Genomic DNA, 25,687 nt, shown 5'->3' on the forward strand with positions numbered 1-25,687 from the left:
TCGTATACACGTTACACATGGGGAAAACCACGAAAACACTTATGCAGCCAGCCCGTTTGCGGGATTCAAACCTCAGACCGAACTACCAGTGTTCAGCGACTTTACCGCTCGGCCGCTGGTGGGCCGCCCAGCGGTAAAGATGAAAATTTTCATTTTATTTCTGAACAGCTTTATTTTACAGAAAAAAAAAATATTCCATTTCTTTCTGTTTTAAAAACATATGCCAATAAATAGGATGAGATGTGATGAAATTATTACGTATTTTTCATATTAATTTCATTAATGCTATCAAATAATAGGGGGACTGGAAAGTAATGTCATTTCTGCACATGTCAACAACAACATGCTAAGGGCAGAAGTGGAAGCAAATCCATGTCAAACACTCTTAACCAACCTTGGTCGACCATCCAAGAACATTTAAAGCAGAATGGAAAAATAAGCAAAGCGGGTGTTTGAGTCCCCCATAATCTGTCCGAAGAGAACAAAGCCAACCGATCCATCACATGCAGCATATTGCTTCAACGTCACCATACAGAACCGTTTTTTGATCATTTGATTACTGGAGACGAAAAATGGGTCCTATATGATAATCCAAAACGCAAAAGGCAGTTTTAATAGGGGTTACAAAGTGTTTACATCCCAAACAGACACTTCTGTGTGTTTGGTGGAGTATTCGTGGAATTGTTCATTTTGAATTGCTGAAACTTCGACAAAATGCTTATGCAGATCTTTATTGCGAACAGTTAGATCGAGTGAACCAATCTTTAATAAAAAAATATGCGGCGATTGTCAATAGAAAAGGCATCATTCTGCAACATGACAATGCAAGACGGACACTGGAAAAAATGAATGAATTGGGATGGGAAGTGCTGCATCACCCACCATACTCGCCCGATATCCTACACTCGGATTTCCATTTATTCCGATCCCTACAACATTTTTTTAGTGGCAAAAAATTTGAAAATTTCAATGATGTCCAAAATGCCATTTTGAGATATTTTACTCAAAAACCAATTGATTTATATTGGTCCGGGGATTGAAAATCTGCACACTAGATGGCAAAAGGTTTTTGGTAACGAGGGTGATTACATTATTGATTAAAAATAAAAACGTGTTAAAAATTTGTTCATGTGAATTTAATGTAAGAAAGCGACATTACTTTCCGGTCCCCTATTACTTAAAAAACAACTTTAAAATAATTCTGCATAAACATATGCAATTAAATTATCTAAAAGAGAATGAAGTACATAACTGCAAAATGATACCTGAGCTTTATTCCATTGCTTCCATTTATTCATTGCAGTTTCATACTCTTCAAATAATTTTTCAGAGCGAGCTTCATAATCTTCCATTTCTTCCTCTAGTTCATCAAGAAGTTCTCTTTCCCACTCTTCTTTTTCAATGGCTTCATCACATTTTTCTCTAAAAATACATACAAGCATTTTAAGAACTTAAGAACATACTATAGAATATAAAATATGTTATATTATCAAGTAACCAATATGATAATGCTAAAAATGCTTGAAACTAATTTATTTGTTGAAAAAACAGAAGTCTTTCGTAGAAGAATAATGTATCCAAACAGCATACTGGAATCAATTACATGTTTGTATAATGTAGCCTAACAGCAAATGAGAATCATTTGCATGGTAAAGGGATACATTCAAAGATAATCATGAGACTCATATCAGTGATCAAGGAGATCTTAATCCAAGGAATCATATAAATTCTATTTTCAGTATGATGCATATTATACAAAATATTTGTGTTCACTAGTTTCCTAGTTGAAATTTTAAACAAGTACACAGAAAAAAAAATATTTATTTAAAAAAAAAAAGAAAATCCGAAAGATTTCAGATTTTAAATTACATTCAAATAGGCTTTTTTTTTTTTTTTTTTTTTTTTTTTAACATTTTGTGGGTTACCTTAATTTATCAAATATCATGTTCTTCGCACTTAAACCATAAAATTCAGTTCAAGAGCAATATCACAAAACAATTTTAAATTTAGCATATTTTTAGAATTTCTGCTACACAATCTCATGCACTGGAGATAAAAATGTTTTTTCTGTACAACGTTGCCATTGCTTGCTGAAATCCTTGAGTTTGTAAATCAAAAATCTGTTAATGTTTTACTAAATATGAAATCAATAATAAAACAAATTCCAAATTTCAAATTTGGGTTTCCAAATCCCCATATTCACAGTAGGATTACATCATTCAAAATTGGAAGGATCTAGGTACCATTATTTTATCAAAATGTGAGAAACATACATACATTTATGCAGATTCTTCATTATTTAATTTCTTCAAATATAATACAGGGCGATAACATTTGGTGGCAACAGTTTGAAAAGTGAAATAGACATTCAGAGTGATTCCATGCAAAATCACAAAAGGAAAACAATAGTACCTCAGAGACAAAGCCCATTTGGACTAATAAAAAAAGTTCCATAAAAATGACTTTTTATTAATTCTTATGCATTCCAAATCAGATGAATCAAAACAATTATTAAACCATAGATATCATTAAACCATATATTGCAAAACTGCAACTAGCTTGTATCTAATACTGCAAAATTTATTTTTAGACTGGCAGATTATTTTAGACAGGAAACTTGCAAATAGAAGACCACATCTGTGATTTTGGGGTGGGGGAAACGATAAAAAAGGTTTTTGATCATCTTTTTTAAAGTATCATTTATTCTTTTAATTAAAATTGAAAGTAAAAATAGAAGTGTTAATCAAGTAACATTGCCAAATAACCTAAAAACTGTGTAGTCTATTTCTTTAATCCCTATCTAATCTTGCTTTACTTTCTAATATAAAACTATAGCAGTGCATTTAAAAAAGTTTTAAATGAAATTTAACTATAATTTATTTTTAAATAACTAGCTGAATTATAGCTTAAAATGCAAAAATATGTCTATCTATTTGGACTTCCAAAAAAAAAAAAAAAAAAACTACATTTACAGAATTTTTTTGCAATATGATTATACTTAAACTTGAAACTTAAAATTTAAAAGTCAAATTCAATAATCACTTATAGTTTAATTAAGATATTAAGAAACTAAATTGCTTATCAGATATTTCAAAGAATTTTGTGAGAGAATATCTAATTACACTATATTCGATGATATTGTTGCAATTAACTGACATTACTTTCCATAGCCACAGATAAGTAAATCTTAGGCAATACCATTAAAATTAATTCATAAAATAAAAAGATAAAATGAAATTTTATTCATATTCTTTACATTTTACATTTATTATTCCCTGCACTGCACACACAATTATTGTATGGGCCAGAAATGTTCTTAATAACATGTGGTATAAATTTCTCTACTATGAAAAAAATTTCCCAAATAAAAAAAATTTCCCATTTCAATTAGTTTTTACCATTTTATCATATTTCTTAAATTTTCTTATATGATTTTGCTAATTTCTGCCAGCTTGAATTAGAGCACTGACCTTACCCTTGACTAAACAATGAAGATTACAAAAATATTAAATGTGGTCATGTAAAATATTTTTCATTCCAGTTATGCACTTGGATATTTCTTCTATGGCTGTTCATCCTCCTCCTATTTCGTTTGTTACAAACTATTAAACATTGAGGTGTTTTTATTATTATTATTATTATTATTATTATTTATTTAAGTAAAATGGCTTATAAGAAAAGAAAATGCTTCATTTTTGAAAATAAAGATGCAAACTTTTAAAAAGTTGAATCATTAAAGGAATTAAAACCCCCAAAAAACTTGGATCAAAATTACTTTTTTTTTAATTTCAAAATTTTACATTCATATTAAAATGAAAAAACATTTCTTTCAATCATTTTCAATCTGGCACACATTTAATTCATTTTGAAGGTGCTTTACAAAAGTGGTTTGAAAAAGTTAAGTTTGACAATCAATGGTACATATTTAACAGCAAAAATTTTGGAAATACTGAAAAGGATGTGTATGACTTATCTTCCCCAGTTGCTAATTTTAAAGACTAATTTAAAATAAGATGAAGTCCTGTATAGAAATCATGCAGAATCAGAAAAGAGTCAGCTCATTAACTGTAGGAAAATTCTTACCTGCTTTTTGCTAACAGAAATTACTATGAACCACTTTCAGTGCTAACAAAGTACAACTGCTTTTTAATTTTCTGCAATATAATATTGAAAGAATGCATGAAGAATCAAGGTATGTAGGAAAACTGAGGCAGAATAATAATAATCATTCTTTGCAATTACTTACTTTTAATATTTAACACCTCTATACATAATTAATTATAATGAAAACCATACAGGAAAGTATTTTTGCCTCCCTAGAATAAACTATTATGACTTCACAACCTCTGCTTAAGGTAAGTAATAGAATAATTTTAGATTAAATGTAGCCTATATGGTTTAAGAGTGTGTATGTGACTATGGCAAAGCCTAGAGGGCTATCTGTATGGTTTAAGAGATATTTAGTGATACATTTCATTTTAAATACTCTGAATGTATAATTTTCAAATATTAGTAGTTATAAATAACAAACATTCAAAACTGAAATAATAAATAAAATTGTCATACTCATTAATCATAAGATTCAAGGACGTTGATGTGAAACCCTGATTCTGACGACATTTCTTCAACTCTTCCCATGTACTTAAAATAGTCTTCCACAAAGACAGTTGTTCAGCTTCTCTCACATCCCTAATTTTTTTTGTTTGCCTTTTAAGATTTAAAAGAAGAATGATATACAATCTAATGCATTCTACAGAAAAATCAACATATCAATAACACAGAAAAAGTCAACAATATTTTCTAATGATTTTTTTTCTCATTTCCATTCAAAAGTAGTGCATATCAAATTCATACAGAACTAATGCCACAGATATTAGTGACTGCAATTTGACCAATTTCATATTCATATGCTTTTTTAAAAAATATTATGACACTTGCTTACTGTTATGAAAGAACATACAGCATAGATAGAACATACAGCATGAAAGAACATATATAGGAAGAATTGTCATAGCAAAATGCAATGGATAAGAAAAGCATTTCTCGGAGAAAGAAGAAGTATTATAAATTATGCTTTATAATGTAAGAAGGAAAAAAAATTAAAAGTCTGAAATTAATTCTGAAAGGTCTGAAATTAAGTCTGAAAATTAAGTCTGAAAAAATCAAGTCTGAAAGGTTTCAAATGTTAAATTACGTCCACAGGGAATTTTTTTTAACATTTTGTGTTACCTTTATTTTTTTAAATATCACGTTCTTCGAACTTAAATCATAAAATTATGTTCAACAGCAATATTACAAAATAATTTTAAAATGAGCATAGCTTTAAAATTTTCAATAGAGAGCCTTGTGCGCTGGAGATAAAAATGTGTTTTCTTCCTGTACAGTGTTGCCATTGCTCGCTTTGAAATCATTCAGTTTGTTAATTAAAAATCTGTTGAAGTGTTACAAAATATGAAATCGATAATAAAACAAATTTCAAATTCAAATTAGAGCTCCTACATGCCCATATTCTATGGAAGATTACGTTATTCAAATTTTGATGGAACTAGGTACAGTTGTTTTACCACAATGCAAGAAACATGCATACATTTATGTAGATTCTTTATTATTTAATTTTTTTAAATATAATACAGGGCGATAATATTTGGTAGCAACAATCTGAAAAGTGAAACAATGTTTGTCGTAAATCGACGCAAAATGCCAAAATGAAATCAATAGCCCATCTGGGCAAATTGCCCTTTTGGACTAATAAAATATATAAATAAAAGATTGGTTTGATTTGGGTTTATTTGGTCATGACAAAGCTTGCTATGGTTGCCTGCCTAAAGAAGGGATGTCTCCATGGAGGATTTTCTAAGGGGTGGTGGTGTATTTAATTATGGCAAAGCACACTAGGGCTATCTGCCTAAGGGGAGGGATGCCTTCATGGAGGACTTTAAGGGAAATTGGCTTGTATACACGTTACACATGGGGAAAACCACGAAAACACCCATGCAGCCAGCCCGTACGCGGGATTTGAACCTCGGACCATACTACCAGTGTTCAGGACTTTACTGCTCGGCCGCTGGTGGGCTGGATTTTCTAAGGGAAACTGGCTTGTATCCACATTTCACATGGGAAAAACCAAAAAAACACCCATGCAACCAGCATGTTTGCCTGGAATAGAACCTATGTCAAAATACCTTTTTTCAGCGACCTACCACTCAGTTGCTAGTGGGTGAGGGGGTGGGAAATTAAACTGCTTCCTAAGCTGTATAGCGCTCCAGTGAAAGAGACACAGGGCCAGTTTTAAAATTAAGTAAACCTAGGTTATTGGTTAACAGCACCAATATACAGAGTTTTTAATAATATGGCAAACCAGGCTCTCTTATTCATAATCAAAGAAGGCTCACTGGCAGCTAAGTGGTACTATCGCTGAACATTTGTAACTTGACCTGGGTTCAAAGCCCCCAGTGAAGAAATTAGTTGCATGGGCACTTTCATGTATTTTCCCATGTGTAATATATATTAGCCAGTTTCTCTTAAAAAGGTCTTCCATGAGGGCATCCTCTTCCTAGGCAGATAGCCCTCGCATTCTTGGCAATATTATTTTATTAAAAAAATGTCTTTAATTTAATATCTAATAAATATTATATATTACGGAAATATTATTTGAGTATCATAAATAAATATATTTAGCATTTTAATTTAATTTTAATAGTATTATAAGTTCTTGCAGAAGAAAAGGTACACTTATGTAACAGGAAGAAGGAGAAATGTATATAAGGAGCAGGAAAATAATCAGTGATAGTAGTTAGAAAAGTTATATCAAGTTATGTGTGTTATACAAAGAAATGGTTTGTTTAGTTTATTGAATGGTGAAGCACACTAGGGATATCTGCTAAGGGAAGGGATGCCTTCATGAAAGACATTCTGAGAAAAACTGACTCATATAAACATAAAGAAATGGATACAAAAAGGATGATAGAACATTATTTGATGTAGTCTACAGAAAAAGTAAGTTCTATACTAAAATATAACAATACAATTCAAAATAGTATTATATTTAACTGGTTGGTGTATTTTAATTGCATAAGCTTTGTTTCCTTTTTTGAGTAGATGTTTCCACAAGTCTGTAAAGTAATAATTTAATCATCATATTTCAGCATGAATTGTTACACAGATCTATAGAAGTTGACACAGGGTTTATTTGGAAAACTTGATATTTATTAACAATAGTTTTATTTATTAACAGTGCTGTAACAAATAATTAAAGTGATACATGGCATAGGAATATTTTTTAGTCCTTCCTTTGTAAATGCATATCAATATGTAATTTTAATTATTATATTTTTCAGTTATAACATAATTTCAGTTATTACATTTTGGAAACTGATGAAAAAAAAGTCAGAAATCAATATTGCAAACATCAAGTGGGGGGAGGGAACTGGAGAAAAGAAAAGAAAGTGCATTTTTAAAAAATATCTTAACAAAGAAGATTCTAACAGCCCACATGATGAAAATTTTCAAGATAATTCACATTAATTTTAATTAGTGGAGAAATTTATTACCTAAAAATCGTAATACTCATATGATAATGCCAAACAATTACCATATGATAATATGTCATACATAATACACATAACATATTATAATGTATAACAGATTATTATAATATTCATATGATAATGTCAAACCATTATTATAAGAGTATTATTAAATCTGAAGATGATTCCCTCCATTCACCCACCCAAAAAAAATTTTTTTTTTAATTTGTTGAATTATAAGCCAAGTTTGATCCATTAACTAATGAATTCCCGTCAACAAAAAATTATGGGGCATACATAGTACATCATCTTGCATAAATGAAAATGTATCATTTTTGTTTATTTTTGTTTAAGATATCATATTTATGAAAAGTAAAAGAGTAACAAACTACACCTTAGTTGTGATAAAAAAACACAGTCTAATTTAGGCATAAGTATTATCTCAAAAAATTAACTCAACATTAAAGAATGATAATGTTATGGATGGATGAGATATTAAACCTTAAATGAAAATGTAGACACAGAAAAGGGAAATGGTGCCAAAACATATAAATTATACCTACAAATGGTGTATTAGTATATTTATATAATTTTACTTTCTCAATTTCAACAGATTTATTCAAAATTTATATCTTCATTGAACTGTAGTATCTTCATATTTAAATTTCCTCTTTTCAATTAATTCTCCATGTAAGAATGCAAATTTAGGTAATAGTATTTTATTTTAAATTACAATAACCTTTCTGTATTTTCATTTGTTGATGACAATTGAATTTAACTTCTAGCTCAAAGTTTTAATTTTCAGAACTTTTAAAATTAATTTCATTTGGAGCAATCAATTTCAATTTGCACCATTATATGAAATGAAATTTAGAACTTTTGAAAACTGTGGGACCTCTTAGCAGAAAGTTTATCCTTTATGCATTGAAAGATTTTACATTTAAATAGCTCTCACATCTTAAATCTTAGCTTTATCTTCAAGTTCAGAAGAAAATTTTTACAGATAAAAACCATTTCCTCTGAAATGAATTTCAGTAGCTGTGAACTGAAACTAATCACCCAGAAAAAAGTATATTCTACTCTCATACAGAAAAACCACTTTTACAAGCAAGAAATAATTAATCAATCATGTCATATTTTCTGAGTTGCATATAATTGCTTATTAATTTTGAGATGGAATAAAAAAAAGATATAAAAAATATATACAAAGTTTACGACAAATAGAATCATCTGAACCCCAAACTAATTAACTTATAAAATAAATACAACTATTATATCTGGTTTCCTTCCATTCATTGTGATACAGTCTACTTCATGTGCACAGTCTAAAAGAAGTCATCACATGAAGTACTTTTAAGTTCATCAGGAGCCTTCTAAAATGTATTGCATTATTGCGGCACTTCAACATTCTTTCTTTAACTCATTCGAGGTTTTGAATCAGTCTACTTTCAAGAAAGGTTTGTAGCAGCTCTTTTGAAAAAGCTCATTCAATTTTAGACATTTGCAATGTTTGATATGAAGAGCATTAACTTCTATATTAAAAGAATGCTTCAGAATTTGAATTAAAATGTTTTTGCAGCCTATAAATGATAAATATTAATAATGTGAGAGAAAGATTCAGAATTAGAAATTCCTCAGATTCATGAAGCATAAAGTATAACAAAGTTCTAAATTTTCAGTCCTCAAAAATCCATTTTGTAATTTTTTTAATTCCTAAACTAAACTCAGTGGTGCAACAGCCCTAGCGGGCCATGGCCTACAGTGCCCCGAAATCTGCTTTTTTGACCTTAGGCCCTGGAGTGCGTCAGCATATGCTCTAGGCAAGTGATCAGCTTGTCGCAGGATGCCCCCCTCCCGGTGTTTAGTCCCCAAGCGAACTTGGTACTTATTTTATCGACCCAGTTATAACGTTGCGCGCCTCCAACTTGCACGCAACCAAGAGGTGACTGTGAAAGCTGTATAAAACACAGAGTCTTGTAAAGGGTTTAAGTCCCTTTTTATTCAACGTAATAAATTACAATTGCATCCTCTTGACGCTTACAGACGGTGCCAACTCGGCAGTCAAATAAAAATAATAACCTGAAAAGAAAATAAAGACAAGATTCTAACTACGAGGCTCTCTAAAATAACTAACTCACCGCGTTTTACAAGCAGGTCCTACAAACGACCTGTTGTAAGTTTTCCAAATTCTGGCAGCAGCAAATGTAGGGTTTATATTTATTTTAACTAACATTTATTTTAAGTTTAAACTATCTTTCCTGTCAAGCCTTACTTTCCCCTGGAACTGCCAATGCCAGAATATGTAAATTTGAGTAGAACGCGCAAGCATTCAAATTATCAGCGGAAGTATTCTGATTTAAATAGAGAGGAAACAAGTTCGGTATGTGATATTCTTACTGCACGAGCGCGGAGGTAGTTAGCGAGAATTGAAGAACCCCGCATTGTGGCCTATGTGCTTGGCGGGAAGTAGTGGTAATCGTTCCAGTGAGCTTCAAGTCTGCTAAATTAGCAGGCGTATTGTAAAACGCGGTGAGTTAGTTATTTTAGAGAACCTCGTAGTTAGAATCTTGTCTTTATTTTCTTTTCAGGTTATTATTTTTATTTGACTGCCGAGTTGGCACCGTCTGTAAGCGTCAAGAGGACGCAATTGTAATTTATTACGTTGAATAAAAAGGGACTTAAACCCTTTACAAGACTCTGTGTTTTATACAGCTTTCACAGTCACCTCTTGGTTGCGTGCAAGTTGGAGGCGCGCAACGTTATACAGTCAAGGGATGAAAAGCTGAGTCAACCTTGCCCAGCCTGGGGATAGAACCCTGGACCTGTGGTGCAGCTGCACTACGCGCTAGCCACTTTGCCACCGGGCAGTCTTTTTTAATTCCAGCTTTAGCAAAATTCCCATTTCAAATAATTTTAAAAATTTTTATTTCTCAAATATAAAATTAAAAATTCAATGGCTTTTAAATTTTAGTTCACTGTCAAAAACTAATATAAAAAGCTAACTAAACTAATATAGTTTATATGAAGCTAGAAGTGTTATATACAAAACTTAACAAAGAAAATTAAATATTTATAACTATAAAAAAATTTTGTTAGAAATACTCAATACAGAGAAAAAATTATTTTATTATTGAAAATAAAAATTTCTGGAACATAATATTACTGTATCACACCTGATGTCATTTTGATATTGCTTTAACCGAGCCAGTCTCTCATTATTGATTGCAGTTTCTTCCATCCCTCTTTCCATACTCTGCTTCAAATTAGTAGCAGCAGACCTTAGAGCTTTCAGCTAAAATAAAACACAGTCTTTCAATTAATTTTTGCCACACTTCCTTTTCTCTCTAAAAATAAAAATTTTTAAATAAAATAAAATGATCACTCCAGAGAGGCCAATCCAAGTTATAAATGAATCTTCTAAAATTCACCATGTTATTTAGACACCGAAAGAAACTCATCATTAGTAAGAAAATATTATCAAAGAATCAAATTTTCAGTGTTCAGTTACACAAACTTCCATTGAAAGGCAACTCATTATTCAATTAATGCTTACTTAAAAGCACCTTTCATTCTCAAAAGCAATTTTTAGTACTAGAAATAGTTTTAGAACTTCAGAACTATACTATTAATGCAATAACAATAGATTCTAATGTAATTTAGTTCCTCTTACTATCATGCCATTATAAAAATAAATACACTCAGATTTAGCCTCAATTAATGTATACCTATAGTAGCAGTTCTTGGAATGACATTTATTAAATTTCAGAAAGCAGTTTTTTTCCTTCATTGCTAATCACCAAGGACTTGTATAAGCAAACTTGCTCAAATTGGAAATTCACCATTAAAAGCGAGTTGCCTATATATTAATTAGATTTACATGTAGTATATAATTATGATGATGTTTACAAATATGCCATTTATTATTTATTGTAAAATAAAAGAATGAGCACCAATAGTTTTTTTCGGCTAATTATATTTTTTCACAAAATGGACTTTACTTTTAAGTTTAAAAGTACAGTGAAAAATTATCAATAGCACAATAGACATAGCAATGCACAGTGTGTTATAATATATCAAATATAGAGAAATTAACTATAAAAAATCCATACTATCATTTTCATAAACATTCTTTTCACAGCAACTGAAAAGCATACCAAGATGCAAGGAATAATTTTTCAAATCTAATTTCTTATTAAAAAACTCTATAAAACATAAATTTACATCAGCTAGGAAAGGACATTTCTTGACTGTAGCATTGACAAAAAAAAGAAAAAAAAGGGGGGGAGTCAAATCAAGCAAAATAAAAAAAAAAAAAAAAAATTCTTAAAATTATAGTAATTCAATTTTTAAAAATAATAAAATTTTAAAAAATATAACAAAACTTGAATTTTTGCTTTAGAATAAATTTTAAAAATAATATTAACATTTCTATTTTCATTTTTTTATGTCACATATTGCAGTCACTACCACTAAATACGTGAAAGAATGAGCTCTATTGTATACTATAAGGTATTTCTCCCACTTCCCTAGTGTGCCTTCATGGTGTAACGGTAACACGCTGGGCCGGTATTCCAGAGGTCCGTGGTTCGATTCCCGACGAAGGCGGTTGCATATTTTTCATCTTTTCTGCTTCCAATTACCCTAATGACTCAACAAGTGGCACCCAAACTAAAAGGGTTGTGGATGATGATTCTCCGCACCCAGTATTTGGCGACTAGGTCTCCTAAAAACCCTAGTCGCCCTTTAAAAAGGGGAGTATATAAGGTATTTCTCCCACTTTCCTAGTGTGCCTTCGTGGTGTAACGGTAGCACGCTGGGCCGGTATTCCAGAGGTCCGTGGTTCGATTCCCGGCGAAGGCAGTTGCATATTTTCATCTTTTCTGCTTTCAATTAACCTAATGACTCTACAATACTAATTCCAACCATAGCAGGTGACTATTATTTTGTAAAAAGGAATAGATATTTCAACCAGTGATTTAAGAGAAACATAAATTTTCTTTTGAGGAAAAAATAAGATTAAACATATGGCAACAGCAATTTCGAACAGTACGAGCAAACACTCAAGATTTTATAAATGTTTCTTTCAAGAACATTAAAAAAAATTATTACTTCAGAAAGACATAATTAAATAAATAATATAAAATTCCTATTTCCATTTTTATCTTTAGATGAACAATGTAGTTAAAACTGAGTCATATCTACAAGCATAACGCCAAAAAAATCTAGGACTAAATATGCTGAAAGTTTAAAAAAATTTTTAATCTTTTAATGAAGAAATATTGATGATACTAACATTTTGTTTTAGAGTGTTCACTAAATCCAGCTTTTCATTGCATGAATATTTTTCACACATCTGAATCAAACGAGATTCGATTATATGCTCAGAACTGAAAAGAGGATGATGCAAAAATGAAATGGATGATATATCTAAATCTAACTGATATCCCTTGTCATTCTTCACATTCAGTTTCCATTTATCTGAATTGAGTGAAGCCTAAAATGAAAAATAAATCATTTTGAAACATAGCAGTGAAACAGTTATTTATAATCTTAAACTGCAAAAATTATTTTTAATTTCAAATTAAAATTGTCATATTATTTTTAAACTTGGATAATTTTACATAGAATTCAGAAGATATTAGATATTTTTAGATACACATGTTAGATATACTTGGATAATTTTACACAGAATACAGAACAACACAGAAAATGTTATAGTATTTAAATGTAAATATATATTCTTATTTTATTTAAAAACACAACTCTCGTCAGGAAAGAGTTAATTATTTTAAAAACATTACTGCATTTCATTTCTTTCATTCCAGTATTAAACTCTAGTGTTATACAAAATGTATAAACTATAAAATTATTAGTTTAAGTACATATAAGACAAACTATAAAATTATTCTTAAATTGTGTAATCATTTTATCTAACTAAGCAGCATTTATACATATAATAAAAATTATCATCTCAATCTTGCATTTTCCATGCACTGTAACTACACAGAATCGCCTCCAGTATTATTGTAATCTACATTTTGGATAACATCCATAATAATTTAGAAGATTCATAGTACTTTGCAAGAAATGTAACACAATACCTTAACATACTCAACAGCAGGAAATGTGTCCATTTCTTCCTCAATCACTAGACGAGCTGGACTCTTACACACAGGATCAGGTGCCATTTTTACACATCCATCTTCTCCAAACCATTGCAGTTCCTATAAAACAAAACAATTAGAATAACCTTCTTGCCAGAGGACAGAAGTCATGTTTAAAAACAAAGATCATCATAGAAACTATTGCTTTCTGACTAATCATTGCAGTACACTGTTTTGCTGCATTTATTGCTGAATATGGATGAAAATAAGACTATTTCACTATTGCAATAAAATTAATGTCAGGTTTAACTTTGGATCCTTTTGCACGCACACATCATTTTAATCATTTCATAATGATACTCAGTAAAATTTCATAGTTAAATTTATTTCTGTATGGAAAAACATAAAATTAAAAGGAATAATCGGTACTATTCGGTTTCGAGGGCCGTAAAAAATTGCCAAACTATTGTTGATGCCAATGCTGCCAAAAATAATTGCGGCAAGAAAGGAAGTATAATTGTAAATAACTATTTAAGATTGATGTTTTAATTTAGATGAAAGGTTAATTTCATATAATACTTTTTTATTATTATAATTTATATGAAAAAGGCTAAACATGACTCAATGGAAGCATAAGAGTAAATAACTATTTCAGATCATTATTATAATTTATATAAAAATTGTTTAACATACCCGAATAGATGCCTGCATCGCTATTTCGCTACCGACTTATCCCTAAAGCATAATTTCATCTCGTTGGTTGTTCAAACGTACTTTTCTATAATGAATGATGCCTTTTCTTTGAAAATATTCTCGGCAAAGTGCAGAATCGCTCACTTATTTGTTTGCCGCTTTTTACAAGGGTAAAAACAATTGGATTGTTTGTCAATTTTCTTTTACTTTTTAAGTGAAAATAGGTCGATGTGTACATAGATAAAATCAAGGGTGTGCGCAGTGCCATTTTTGTGCAATTCCAGGATTTTTTTTAAGTGAAAATAGATCGATGTGGACATGGATACCGAGTATGTGCAATTCTTTAAAATGCGTCAACCAGTGGGTGATTCTGCACTTTACCCAAAATTCTATTGCCGAGTTTTCGTCATGGGCAATTCCGAAATTTTTAAAACTGTAGGATATCAAAAAAGGATTTAAAATCATAAAAGGATTTAAAAATTAAACTAGTATTTCAATGGCATCTTTAGAATAATAAAGAAATATAGAACTATATAAACTTACGCAATCTGAAATCGGCGCGTACGCTAGATTTGGCGCACTGTTAAATTGGGAGCGTTTGCTAGATTTGGCGCTTTTGCGTGTACATTTTCACTGCAATTTTTTTACGGCCCTCGAAACCGAATAGTACCGAATAATCTTATAAGTAAAATATTTCAAATGGAGTTTTTAATCAGATCAAATGTCTGTCTTTGGCTATATGGTAAAACTAAAACGCTTAAAACTTGCATGTTTCACTATATAATATATATTTGGATACATTTTTATATCATTCAAACTACTTTTAGGATTTTTTTCAGTTTCAGAATTTATTCAAATATTGCATATTTATACACACATTTGTGTATTAGATGTGATGATTTAAATTTTCAATTGTTATAGAACCAAGGAAGATTAAGCAGTCAAAATATTGATTATAAACATTCCAGAATGACAAGAAAAAGTATACAAACTTGATTCAGTATAATCCCCTTGAAATTCAATGCATTAGTCCAATATTTCTTCAACTTTTTGATTCCCTCCAGGGAGTGATTTTCGGCAAGCTCCCCAAGATATCCATCTATGGTCTTGGTGAAAATCCAAGGGAGCCAAATGGATGTAGATAACAGAAAATAACACAATGGATGTAGAAAACTCTGGAACTTCATATTTAATTACTTCTGTTGTGCCTAATAATTTCTTCTGCATTTGAATGAGCAGGTACATTACCTTAATGAAACAATATCACTGCAATACACTTGACCACTCCTTGATGGTTTCCCCCCTCCCGAAATGCTACTTTTAAATTGACCAAAAATTTTGCACAGTATTGGCTAGTAACAGTTTTTCATTTTTCACCGCAAACTATAAGCGAAATTCCTTTGACATTCCAAAAACTGATGCCATCACCTTTCCTGAGAATTAAATTATTAGAAACAATTCACTGGGCCCAAGACATTCTTCTAACTGAAATTTTTCTTCTAGTATATAGTAATCCCAATTTTATTCATTGAGCCCATCTTTCAGTAAATTTTTTCAGCCAAAATTGCAAAATATGTAATTCTCAATCATAAGAGATGTTTATGGTTTCTTCAGATTCACACACTTGTACTCATCCATTAGCTAAAACCATGTCACTGATTTTCATTTCTGGACATCCTGGACATGACTCGTCAGTTATGCAAATGTGTGAAAAGAATGAATTTCCAAGAAAAACCACCCAATAATTTAGATTTGATTTCTGCTGCAGAGTGCTTCCAAATGAAAAAATCTGATGACTATGCAAACTTTGTTTTTATCAATAAATGAAAATATGCAAAGTTGTTTTCCCTAAATGATTGCTAAAAACCATACAATTCGACAATTAAATGTGAAATTACTTTCACTTCATATGAAAATGTTGCAAAAGGATATACATAAAAATTATTTGGGGGGAATAATATCTGATAGAAATTTCAAGAATTTTTTAATCTACCAGTATATATGCATAAAACTTTCTGTGTAAGAAGGTAAAGTAATATTTTTTTTTAAATGCCGAAAACAAAAACTCTCAATTTTTCTAATCAGGGCTGAACCTAAAGCAAAACTATGAGTTTTGTTTATTTAAATATATTCACAAATAAGGAATAAAATGTACAAACTAAACTGTATCCATATTTTCACAAAAGTATATACAATTATAATTTTAAGATTAAAGGTAAAATTTTCTGCAGAAGATTATTACTTTCAAAGCAATAATATGAAACATACTAAATTTTATTGAGTTGAAACATTTTACTTCAAAAGTAAGCCCACTATATTTTCTTTTCAAGAATGGGATTTGAAACTTTTATGTTGAATGATGGCTAGAAATAATCATAACTTGATGTTTGTTGGTAAAATAACCAACTTCAAAAAAACATATGAACAGATCAAGGAGACATGGAAATTAATTTCATCAACTATTTGAAAAGGCCCACCAGCGGCCGAGCAGTAAAGACACTAAACACTGGTAGTTCGGTCCAGGGTTCGAGTCCCAGCGAAGGGGCTGGCTGCATGGGCGTTTTCGTGTTTTTCCCGATGTGTAACGTGGATATGAGCCAGTTTCCCTTAAAAAGACCTCCACGGGGCATCCCTCCCTTTCCGTGTAGTGCCTAAAGGAACTGTGTAGTGCCTTTTTGCACGTAATAAGCACAAAAAAAACTATTTGAAAAATTCTAACAGAATGGTATTTTTATCATCGTGGCTTAATGCAACATCTTGAAAGTAAGATATCAATCCCCCCCTACAAAAAATTAGAAATGCATATTTAATATTTTGATTCAATATACTGATCACAAGAGTAATTTTCTCTTTATTTCATTATAGCATATGAATATATTTTCCATTAATTAACTTTCTTTATTAATTACATTTTATTAATTAATATTCTTTTTACTTTTAGAACAGACAAGAAAGTATTGGATATACTGTAAGGCTTTTCTACTTCCTTACTGCGTACTTTGATGGTCTAATAAGAAAGCATGTCTGGCTAGTAATCAGGAAATCTAGAGTTAAAATCCTGGGTAGGTAAAATCATCACTGATTTTTCACATTTCCTGACTTAAAAAAACCCTCCTTGCCAGTCACCCTTTAAGTGGAGAAATATGTAAAGTTTTTCTCCTTTCTTACCACGTGCTTTTGTGGTGTATATGGAAAGCATGTCCAGCAAGCAATTGAGAGGTGCGGAGTTCAAATCCTGGTGTGGATCACAGTGGATTTCTTCAAAAAAATTTTGTATGACTACAATACTAGGAAAATTTTCACATTTTTTTAAACATTAATCCTTTGACTATGAAATTTAAAAAAAAATTTTTTTACTCCATTTTCCATGCAAGTGTATCACAAATAAGGTAAATTTAAGATTTTTTTGACAAATGGTTTTCAAGCCAAAGACTGGGAGACTATCCCAGCATTAGTTAATGGTGGGATACATATATCCCACATGTAGCGATTATTATTACTATAAGCACACCTATTATTATGGAAAGCTTTATTATACGAAATAGATTTTACATCATATGATACAGGGTAAGACCGGTTAATAAATCCTGCGAACCTTGCGGTATATGCAGGGATTAATGGAACTACTCATTTCTTTAATATAACCACCATACTGTACTCGTCCCCTAACAAAAGACAAGTTGACACCACCAACAAATATCTTTATTGAAAACAAATTTACAAAAACAAAATTTACAATCTTCTTGATTACTCTTAATACAATATAATTATTAAAACAAAACTTAAATACAATATAACATAAAAAAATTTTTCATTATCTCAATGAACTTTAAATTGCAACAATTTTTAACAATGTTACATAATATTTTTTAAGAAGATATTATAATAATTTTAATACATTTTTAACAAAAGTCTTTTTCTTATTAATTAACTTTACTGAGAACTTAAAAACAAATCTTCTTCTGTTTCTGTAATATTTTTCATAACATCTTGTATTCCTTTTCTTGATTTTTCGTCCATATATATTTTGACAACATCCGATTCAAATCTCAATTTTGGTATAAATCTACACCATCTATCTTTTAATAAAGCACAATTAAGTACATGTTCCACATCTGCTTCTCTAGATCCACATTGACACATTATAGATTTAATATTAAATCTATTGTAGTAATACGGAACATGAGCATGGTTAGTAAGGAATTGATTCAGATAACTATTTCCAAAAATTTTCTTTGTATTAACTTCTTTTAAGAACTTATAGGTAAATCTACCTTTCAATTCTTTGTCCCAATAGGATTGCCAAACTTGTATTATCTTAATCCTTAATGAATTTTTAAACGAAACAATCGAAGTTGGAAGAAATTCATCTATAACCTCTTTTTTAGAGGCTTGCTTTGCATATAAATCTGCAAGTTCATTCCCTTAATGACCAATGTGTCCACGAATCCAATGAAAATAAATTTTTCTTTTCTTAGAAACTTCCAAATATAAATTAAATGTTTTGAGAACCAAATCCGTATAAATCTTAGAAGCGGCAATAGCTTGAATTGCACTTTGGCTGTCTGAATAAATATTAACTTCTTCTTGAGAGTTCTTTCTCAAGAGCCATTCCAAGGACTTTAATATAGCGTAAACTTCTGCTTGAAAAACTGAAGAATTATTACTTAAACGAAATTTTTGAACAGTACTTATTTCTCCACTTGAGAAAGCAACAAAAGAACATCCAATTTTTCCTGCAATTTTGGAACCATCAGTAAAAATTTCAAAGCCTTCACCTGAAGGAACTTTCTTATCCCAATCAAGATTTGAATATAATGCAGGATGCTTTACATTTTTCAAACTTAATATTTCAACATTATTTATTTCTTCAAGAAATTCAAAATCTATATCTATATGATACAGGGTAAAGCATTCTTTGCGTAACCCAACATTACACGTTGGGCAACTGATATTTGTTCTTTTCTCTATGTTCATTTGTGTACAACGAGCATGGCGAAGTCTTGATTTTTCAATTATTGGAAGATGATCCCCAGCATTTGGAAGATTCGAAGTACTTTTTAAACTTTTAGTAGAACATATATGTCCCATTAGTAGTCAAAAGGTTAAATATTTTATAATATCATGACTTACCAATAAATGCACTCAGTAAAAATAAATATTTATTTTTATAGTCAAGCTTACTTTTATGTAGATGTTCCTCCCCTTAAAACTGCATTTTTTTGCCTCTTGATTTTTGATGAATTAAGATGATAAAAAAAGTATGAAAAATATGCATGAAAATAATAAGGAATTTTCATTTTAAAATTCAACATACCTTTTGAGTAAGTAAGCGATTTTCTAACTTATTAATATTTCTTTTAGGTACAGATGGTTTTTTCCCAACAAAAAAACCTTCATCGGCCAAATTTCTTGGCTGCATACCTTCTGGTATCTTTAAATTAACTGGAACTAAAAATGAAAAAAAAAAAAAAAAGATATATTTCAGCATTTATATTAGATTCCTTATTAATCAATAATTTCAAATAAGTATTCAATAATTCAAACCATTTCTTGATATTAAGAAATTTATTTAAGTATTTAAAAAATTTTCCAACAAATATTTATCTTATGCACTTTTTAATGCACTTCCCTACAGAAATTACTCCAGTAAGCAAAATATATGACGATAAATGCATGAATATGCACACATATTTACATTCACATACCTGGTTTAAAAGATGGATGAAAAAAGGAATTTTTCTCCTTTTCAATTTTAATATGAAATGGAATATAGGATGCTCCTTCACGCTTCGTGATATCTATACCTGTGAGCTTTTCTTGGAGTTCTTTTTTAATAAGACCAACAGAATCTAGCACAAAAATAACAGAAGATTAAGCAAAAAAATTTTTAATTAATTGCATAAGAAAGATAAATTTTTAATTCAGAGACATAAATTACTTTTTAAATGAGAAACTGAAATTTTTTTAAAAAATTATGATTGTGTTTTATCCAGAAAACTAATAAAAACACTTGTTTTTAAACAAATTATAAGAAACCAATTTTTCTATACAGCTACTTTGCAGTTAATGATAATTTCATGTTAATTAATAATTTCGTGAAAAATTCCATTTAATTACCTGTCTCCTCTTGAGTTATTTCTTCAACTGCTTCTGAAGGAGTTACTTCTGAAGATACAGTATGTGGTTCTTCATTATATGTGAAAAAATCAAAAGCATCAGTTTCATTTTTTTCAGCAGGATCAGTAGTTTCTTCAGTAAAAGGCTAAAAAACAAATATGGTTGGCATGCTTCGCTTATTCTTAATTTTTATAGCAATTAAAACTGCAAATATTCACAATTAGCTATGTTCACAATGAAAACATTAATAAACAAATTTATTTTTAATGGATGATACAAATGGGAATGATATTTGACACAAATATAAGAAATTTGCTTCTATATATCAATAATAGAATGATAAGAAAAAATGTTATCATCTCCTAAAATAAAATTTGAGGCGTTTTTATTGCACACTGATTCATTCATTTTAACTATATTCGCAATGTTGATACATGTAATATTTTTTAATTTAAACATTTTACCTAATTATGCCAATTTTAATTTTTTTTTCTATTTATATGCAATAAAAGCTTACCAAAATTAAAAAGAGTACCTGAAATATATCTTCTGTAAAATGTACATAAGGAATATCATAATTTTTTTTAATGCAAAGAAAATCAACTTTATGTCTATACAGTGCTCATAACATCTTTAAGATTTCAATGCTCATTAATAATTAAAAACAATGATGATCCATAACATCCAATAAATATCATTTGACAGATATATATTATCCACATGCAAGAACATGTTTTCCTTGCTATCTCATCCTGTAACATATTATTTAGCTGTCAGCTTATAACATTTACCTTAAAACAAAAGATGTAAAATGTATTAAGGGATATCATAAAAATATTTTTTTAATGCAAAGAAAATCAACTTTATGTCTATACAGTGCTTATAACATCTTTAAGATTTTGATGTTCATTAATAATTAAAAACACTGATGATTTATTAATAATTAGATGATTATGGCATGATGCTCATTAATAATTAGAAACACTGATTTTATTAACTATGAATTAGTTTTAAAAAATTAAATTAGAATAACTTTTAGGACAACTACAAAAAAATATTACATATTATGTGCACAGATACTGATATCTCAAGATCAGTTTTATAAACTATGAATATTTAGAAAGCTAAGTAATTTTAAACTAAATAAAAAAACAAAATTAACACTTTTATGCATAAATATCATATATTTCATCTTACATGCTAACGAACAAGCTGTTTTAATTCATAAACGAAAAATGCAAATTGTAATAACACATATGCAATTATCTTAAAAACATACCTCAGCTACATGATCCCTCTTTTTAATATCTCTTTTCATTAAATTTCTTCTTTGTGCTCTAGGATGACATTCTGCATACAGTTTATTTAATTCCTCCTGAAAACATAATGTCAAAATATATAACAATTAATTCAACTTAAATTTGAAATAGTAAAAAGCCAATGAATTAGCATATTAAATAATGATTTTAATTATTTAAAAAATAAGATAATACAAAGTTTTTAATGTTACTGAAATTTCTAAATTGAAGCAGTTATACTATTTACAAGAAGATTGTACCAAAACAGGAGTTGGTGTTTTTTTTTTTTTTTTTTAAAGCTCTTTCCGTTTTACTCTCCTGTTGGTGCTCACACTTTTGACAGAGAAATCTTTTCTATCCAGTTAGTCCTTCTTCAACTGGAATGTTTTCCTAAAGTGGTGATTCTCTTGGATTCAAAAGCAGCTCTTCAGGCCATAAACTTTGCTGGTCCATTACGTATGAAAGATATCGACAATTCAGTTTTTTGGCATGTTTATCAAATTGTAATAAAACAGTTGTTTTGCAGTGGATCCTCGCCCACTGCAGAATCGAGGGGAATGAGACCACCGACTTTCTAGCAAAAAGGGTAGCTTCTGTTTTACAGCTAAATAGCCTGAAACTGGCCAACCAATCTATTAAGACAATAATTAAAAGGACACTATTAAGACAATCTATTAAGACAATAATTAATGAGTTCCTTCTCTAGAAATGTTGCTACTAGAAGTAATCAAAAGCCCTGGTTCAATCACATTCAAGATATTCCTGAGTGGCCTCATGATAAATCGTTGGCACTGTTACGACTATTTTCTGGCCATGATTCTCTCCTGAAACACCTTTATAAAATTAACTTGGCTCCAGATCCTCCTTGTACCTTGTGCAACTCTGGAGAGGTTTTTGACATTACTCACCTTGCCTCCTGTATCTTTATGGGAGCAAAATTGAATTGCAAGACTTAAGTTGATGGATTAACTGACATCTTTCTAACTTTATGTTCATTTCTTTTTGTTTTAAAGTTATCTGCTGTCCTGTGTACTTACCATTGGAAATAATAAAAAATAATACTATTTACAAAGTACAAAATTTTATTGAAGCACATTTTTGGATCATTTTAATCCATGTTGTCTCCAAACATACGTGGTATGAAAAAAGATGAAACTTTTGAAGCCATAACAAACAGATTATCCAGATACATTTTTCAAAACTCAGCATTAAGTTTAGAAAAACAAAGCAACTTGTTTTCAAAGGACTTTATTATTATATAAAATGCAACACTACTACTGTTTGCAAAATCATGCAATGTAACAGAAGACACCAAATTTAAACAAAATTGGGCACTAGCAAATTTGATAATTACAGAAATATGAATGCTAAATGTAAGAGATATTTTGAAGTCTCTAAAAAGCTACAGCATGGTTTGAAGATATTGGTTTAGTAATGAAAAACAAAACCATAGCAAAAGAAACAATAAAGCAAGTTTAATATGACTTGTAATGAGTATTTTAATTTTATAAGAGTTATTTTTAATTTTGAAACCTTTTCCTTTCAATTCTTGTTTCCTACTCACAACACCCTACCAGAATGAGTTTTTAGAATTGTGTTGAATGCAAATGAGTTAGAAGAAGTATTTAAAGGAAGTTTGACTTACTTCAAAAGGGTGTGCTTAGGAATCCTGAGTGGTGCATGTTTGCCTTCTAGCTGCTTCGTTCTTGAATCTATTACGCTCGGTCGTATTACATGCGCCTGTTGAGAACTGCCGGCTAGATTAATGCCTAGCTTCAGCTAAATCTATTCGGTTTGGTATTAGATTAGTTTCTCATTTTCTTATCCTGATTTAAAAAGCCCAAGTCGAGGCTTTCCTGTAAGCCCCAAAAGGGGCCATCTCTTATTATTTGAGTGAATAAAAAGGTATTTTAACCCTTTTCAAGTCTCTGTAATAACTGAGTATTGGAACTCAGCGATAATTTGCTACTTAGTTCACTAGGTTCCTTGACATATCCAGACAAAGTATCGAGGAACATTGTAGATTTTACCATTTTAATTGATACACTTAACAATTAATTGTATGTCTGAAACTACCAACCAAAAGAGACAATTGATCAAAAAGCAATTTGAAAAATCATAAATGAGAAAACTCTGGAAGACAGCTGTGAACCAACTGTGCAGCTTCCATATGCCTAGATTGATCATTTTTATGAAAAGGAGTGATAATTGAATTTGGTTACATAAATTAACTCTGCTCACTTAAGTTTTATAGAATGAGATTCCAAAAAATACTACTTTAACTGATAAAACAGTTCATAGAAAGATTATAAAATTTGCTTTCTTCCTCGCAGATAAAAACTGATAATGTCCGACATCTGATTTGCCAATGATATGTAAAAATACAAAGAATCAAATAGTCAAATTCTTTTTAACTTACAAATGTAAAATCATAATACTACTAAATACAGTTAAACTTCTCAAGCACACACATCCCTAAAACAGGTACCTATGAAACCAATCAACATTTCTGAGAATTTAAATGAACATCAATTCTCTAAAAAAAAGTATTTATGCAGACAACCAAATTATCTGTAACAGTAGATGGTTGATTTAAAAACTGTGTATTTTGCTTCTGGTGATAAATTTTAACAAAAAGTATCAATACATAAAAATATCAGCCTAAACTTGAGAAAATCCCAGAAACAGATACATTTTACTTTATTCATGTCAATGTTTCTGACTGAAAGATTAAGAAGACAATTATAATCTTTAGTTTTAAAATCACATACTTTCTGAATAGGAACATCTTCTGAATTTTCTTCTACATTATTGATTTCTTGTACTACATCTTCATCTGACTGAAATATATATTACATATATAGTTAGAAGTTTAGATAAAAATCAGAATTATTACAAAATTGAGTACTATAAAGATCTTACTGTACCTTTGACTGTAATGATGTTATTTCTTTTAAACTATAAATTTTCTTGCTTTTTCTTGGGGGAGGTATAGGTCTTAATTGTTCACCACTAGACACTAAAAAAATAAATAAAAAATTATACCGATATTATATTTCATTAATAAATTACAAATAACTAATGCATCATGCAATTTTAAAAAGTTTTTTTTTTTTTTCCAAGTTTGAAAGTTACACCCCTATGCATATCAATTATAATTATATAAGAAAAATTTTCATTTTACCTCTTTACCTTAAGAAAATGCAGTATTGTTCAATTAAAGTATATGACTGATAACTGCCCCCTGGTTCCAAAGACCCTCATTCCAAAGAAATATTTTATTTTAATTTCATAAATCTTTAAAAACAAATGTAGTTGCCACGCTTATGTTAAAGCCAGCCTAGCTAGTTTTGAAATGAAAATAATTATTCTTACTGAGAAACAGGAAAAAAGTAAATATTTTTAAATATTAAGTATTTCCATAAATGAACTGAGAAATTAGCAATTTTTTTATTATTGAAGTTTTAGAGTTGGCTCATATACAAGTTCAAAATAATTTGCAAATAATTTGAAAAAAAAATATTAAAAATCAAATAATTGAAAAAAATATAACTTTTATTTTAGTTATTCCTAATATACATTGATAGCAAATTTCTTAACATCAGTAGTTCAATATTCTTGAAATTTTCAACTAATTCTACAAAGTCTTTGCTTGAAACAATTCTGAGCAAATGTCATCATCTTCAATTTCATCATTATCATCTATCTTGCAGATCTGCCTTACTATACATCTTTTAGGCACTGTCATCCACCTTTCAGATAATATTGTTACGTATTTTCTTCTTACGAACATACGGTATGGGTTTGTGGATTTGGAGTGAATAATGACGACATCTGATGAAGTATCGAAACACAATTTATTAGCCAGTATTATTCAAGACAGCTCCAATAACACATTTACAATTATTGAAGATTTACTATAAACATGCTGGAACAATCAGGGACA

The 25,687-nt window shown here is 29.8% G+C and overlaps 1 protein-coding gene across 2 annotated transcripts in view; it reads right to left on the reverse strand.

Moving 5' to 3' along the window:
• Nucleotides 1–25,687, reverse strand: part of Cc2d2a (Coiled-coil and C2 domain containing 2A) — a 147,505-nt gene that overhangs the window by 108,488 nt on the left and 13,330 nt on the right. For both annotated transcript variants that reach the window (XM_085812156.1, XM_085812157.1), the window contains exons 4-14: nucleotides 24,669–24,760; nucleotides 24,513–24,581; nucleotides 21,723–21,818; nucleotides 20,444–20,588; nucleotides 20,032–20,175; nucleotides 19,641–19,774; nucleotides 13,628–13,750; nucleotides 12,820–13,020; nucleotides 10,700–10,818; nucleotides 4,567–4,707; nucleotides 1,266–1,422 (exon numbers count right to left, since the gene is read on the reverse strand). In XM_085812156.1, the coding sequence (XP_085668282.1) occupies nucleotides 1,266–1,422; nucleotides 4,567–4,707; nucleotides 10,700–10,818; nucleotides 12,820–13,020; nucleotides 13,628–13,750; nucleotides 19,641–19,774; nucleotides 20,032–20,175; nucleotides 20,444–20,588; nucleotides 21,723–21,818; nucleotides 24,513–24,581; nucleotides 24,669–24,760 (1,421 nt within the window). The remainder of the gene's footprint in view (nucleotides 1–1,265; nucleotides 1,423–4,566; nucleotides 4,708–10,699; nucleotides 10,819–12,819; nucleotides 13,021–13,627; nucleotides 13,751–19,640; nucleotides 19,775–20,031; nucleotides 20,176–20,443; nucleotides 20,589–21,722; nucleotides 21,819–24,512; nucleotides 24,582–24,668; nucleotides 24,761–25,687) is intronic.

This window comes from Stegodyphus dumicola, chromosome 2 (assembly GCF_044657685.1).
Source record: "Stegodyphus dumicola isolate Sdum_Otavi_A_Nest chromosome 2, ASM4465768v1".
Taxonomy (NCBI): domain Eukaryota; kingdom Metazoa; phylum Arthropoda; class Arachnida; order Araneae; family Eresidae; genus Stegodyphus; species Stegodyphus dumicola.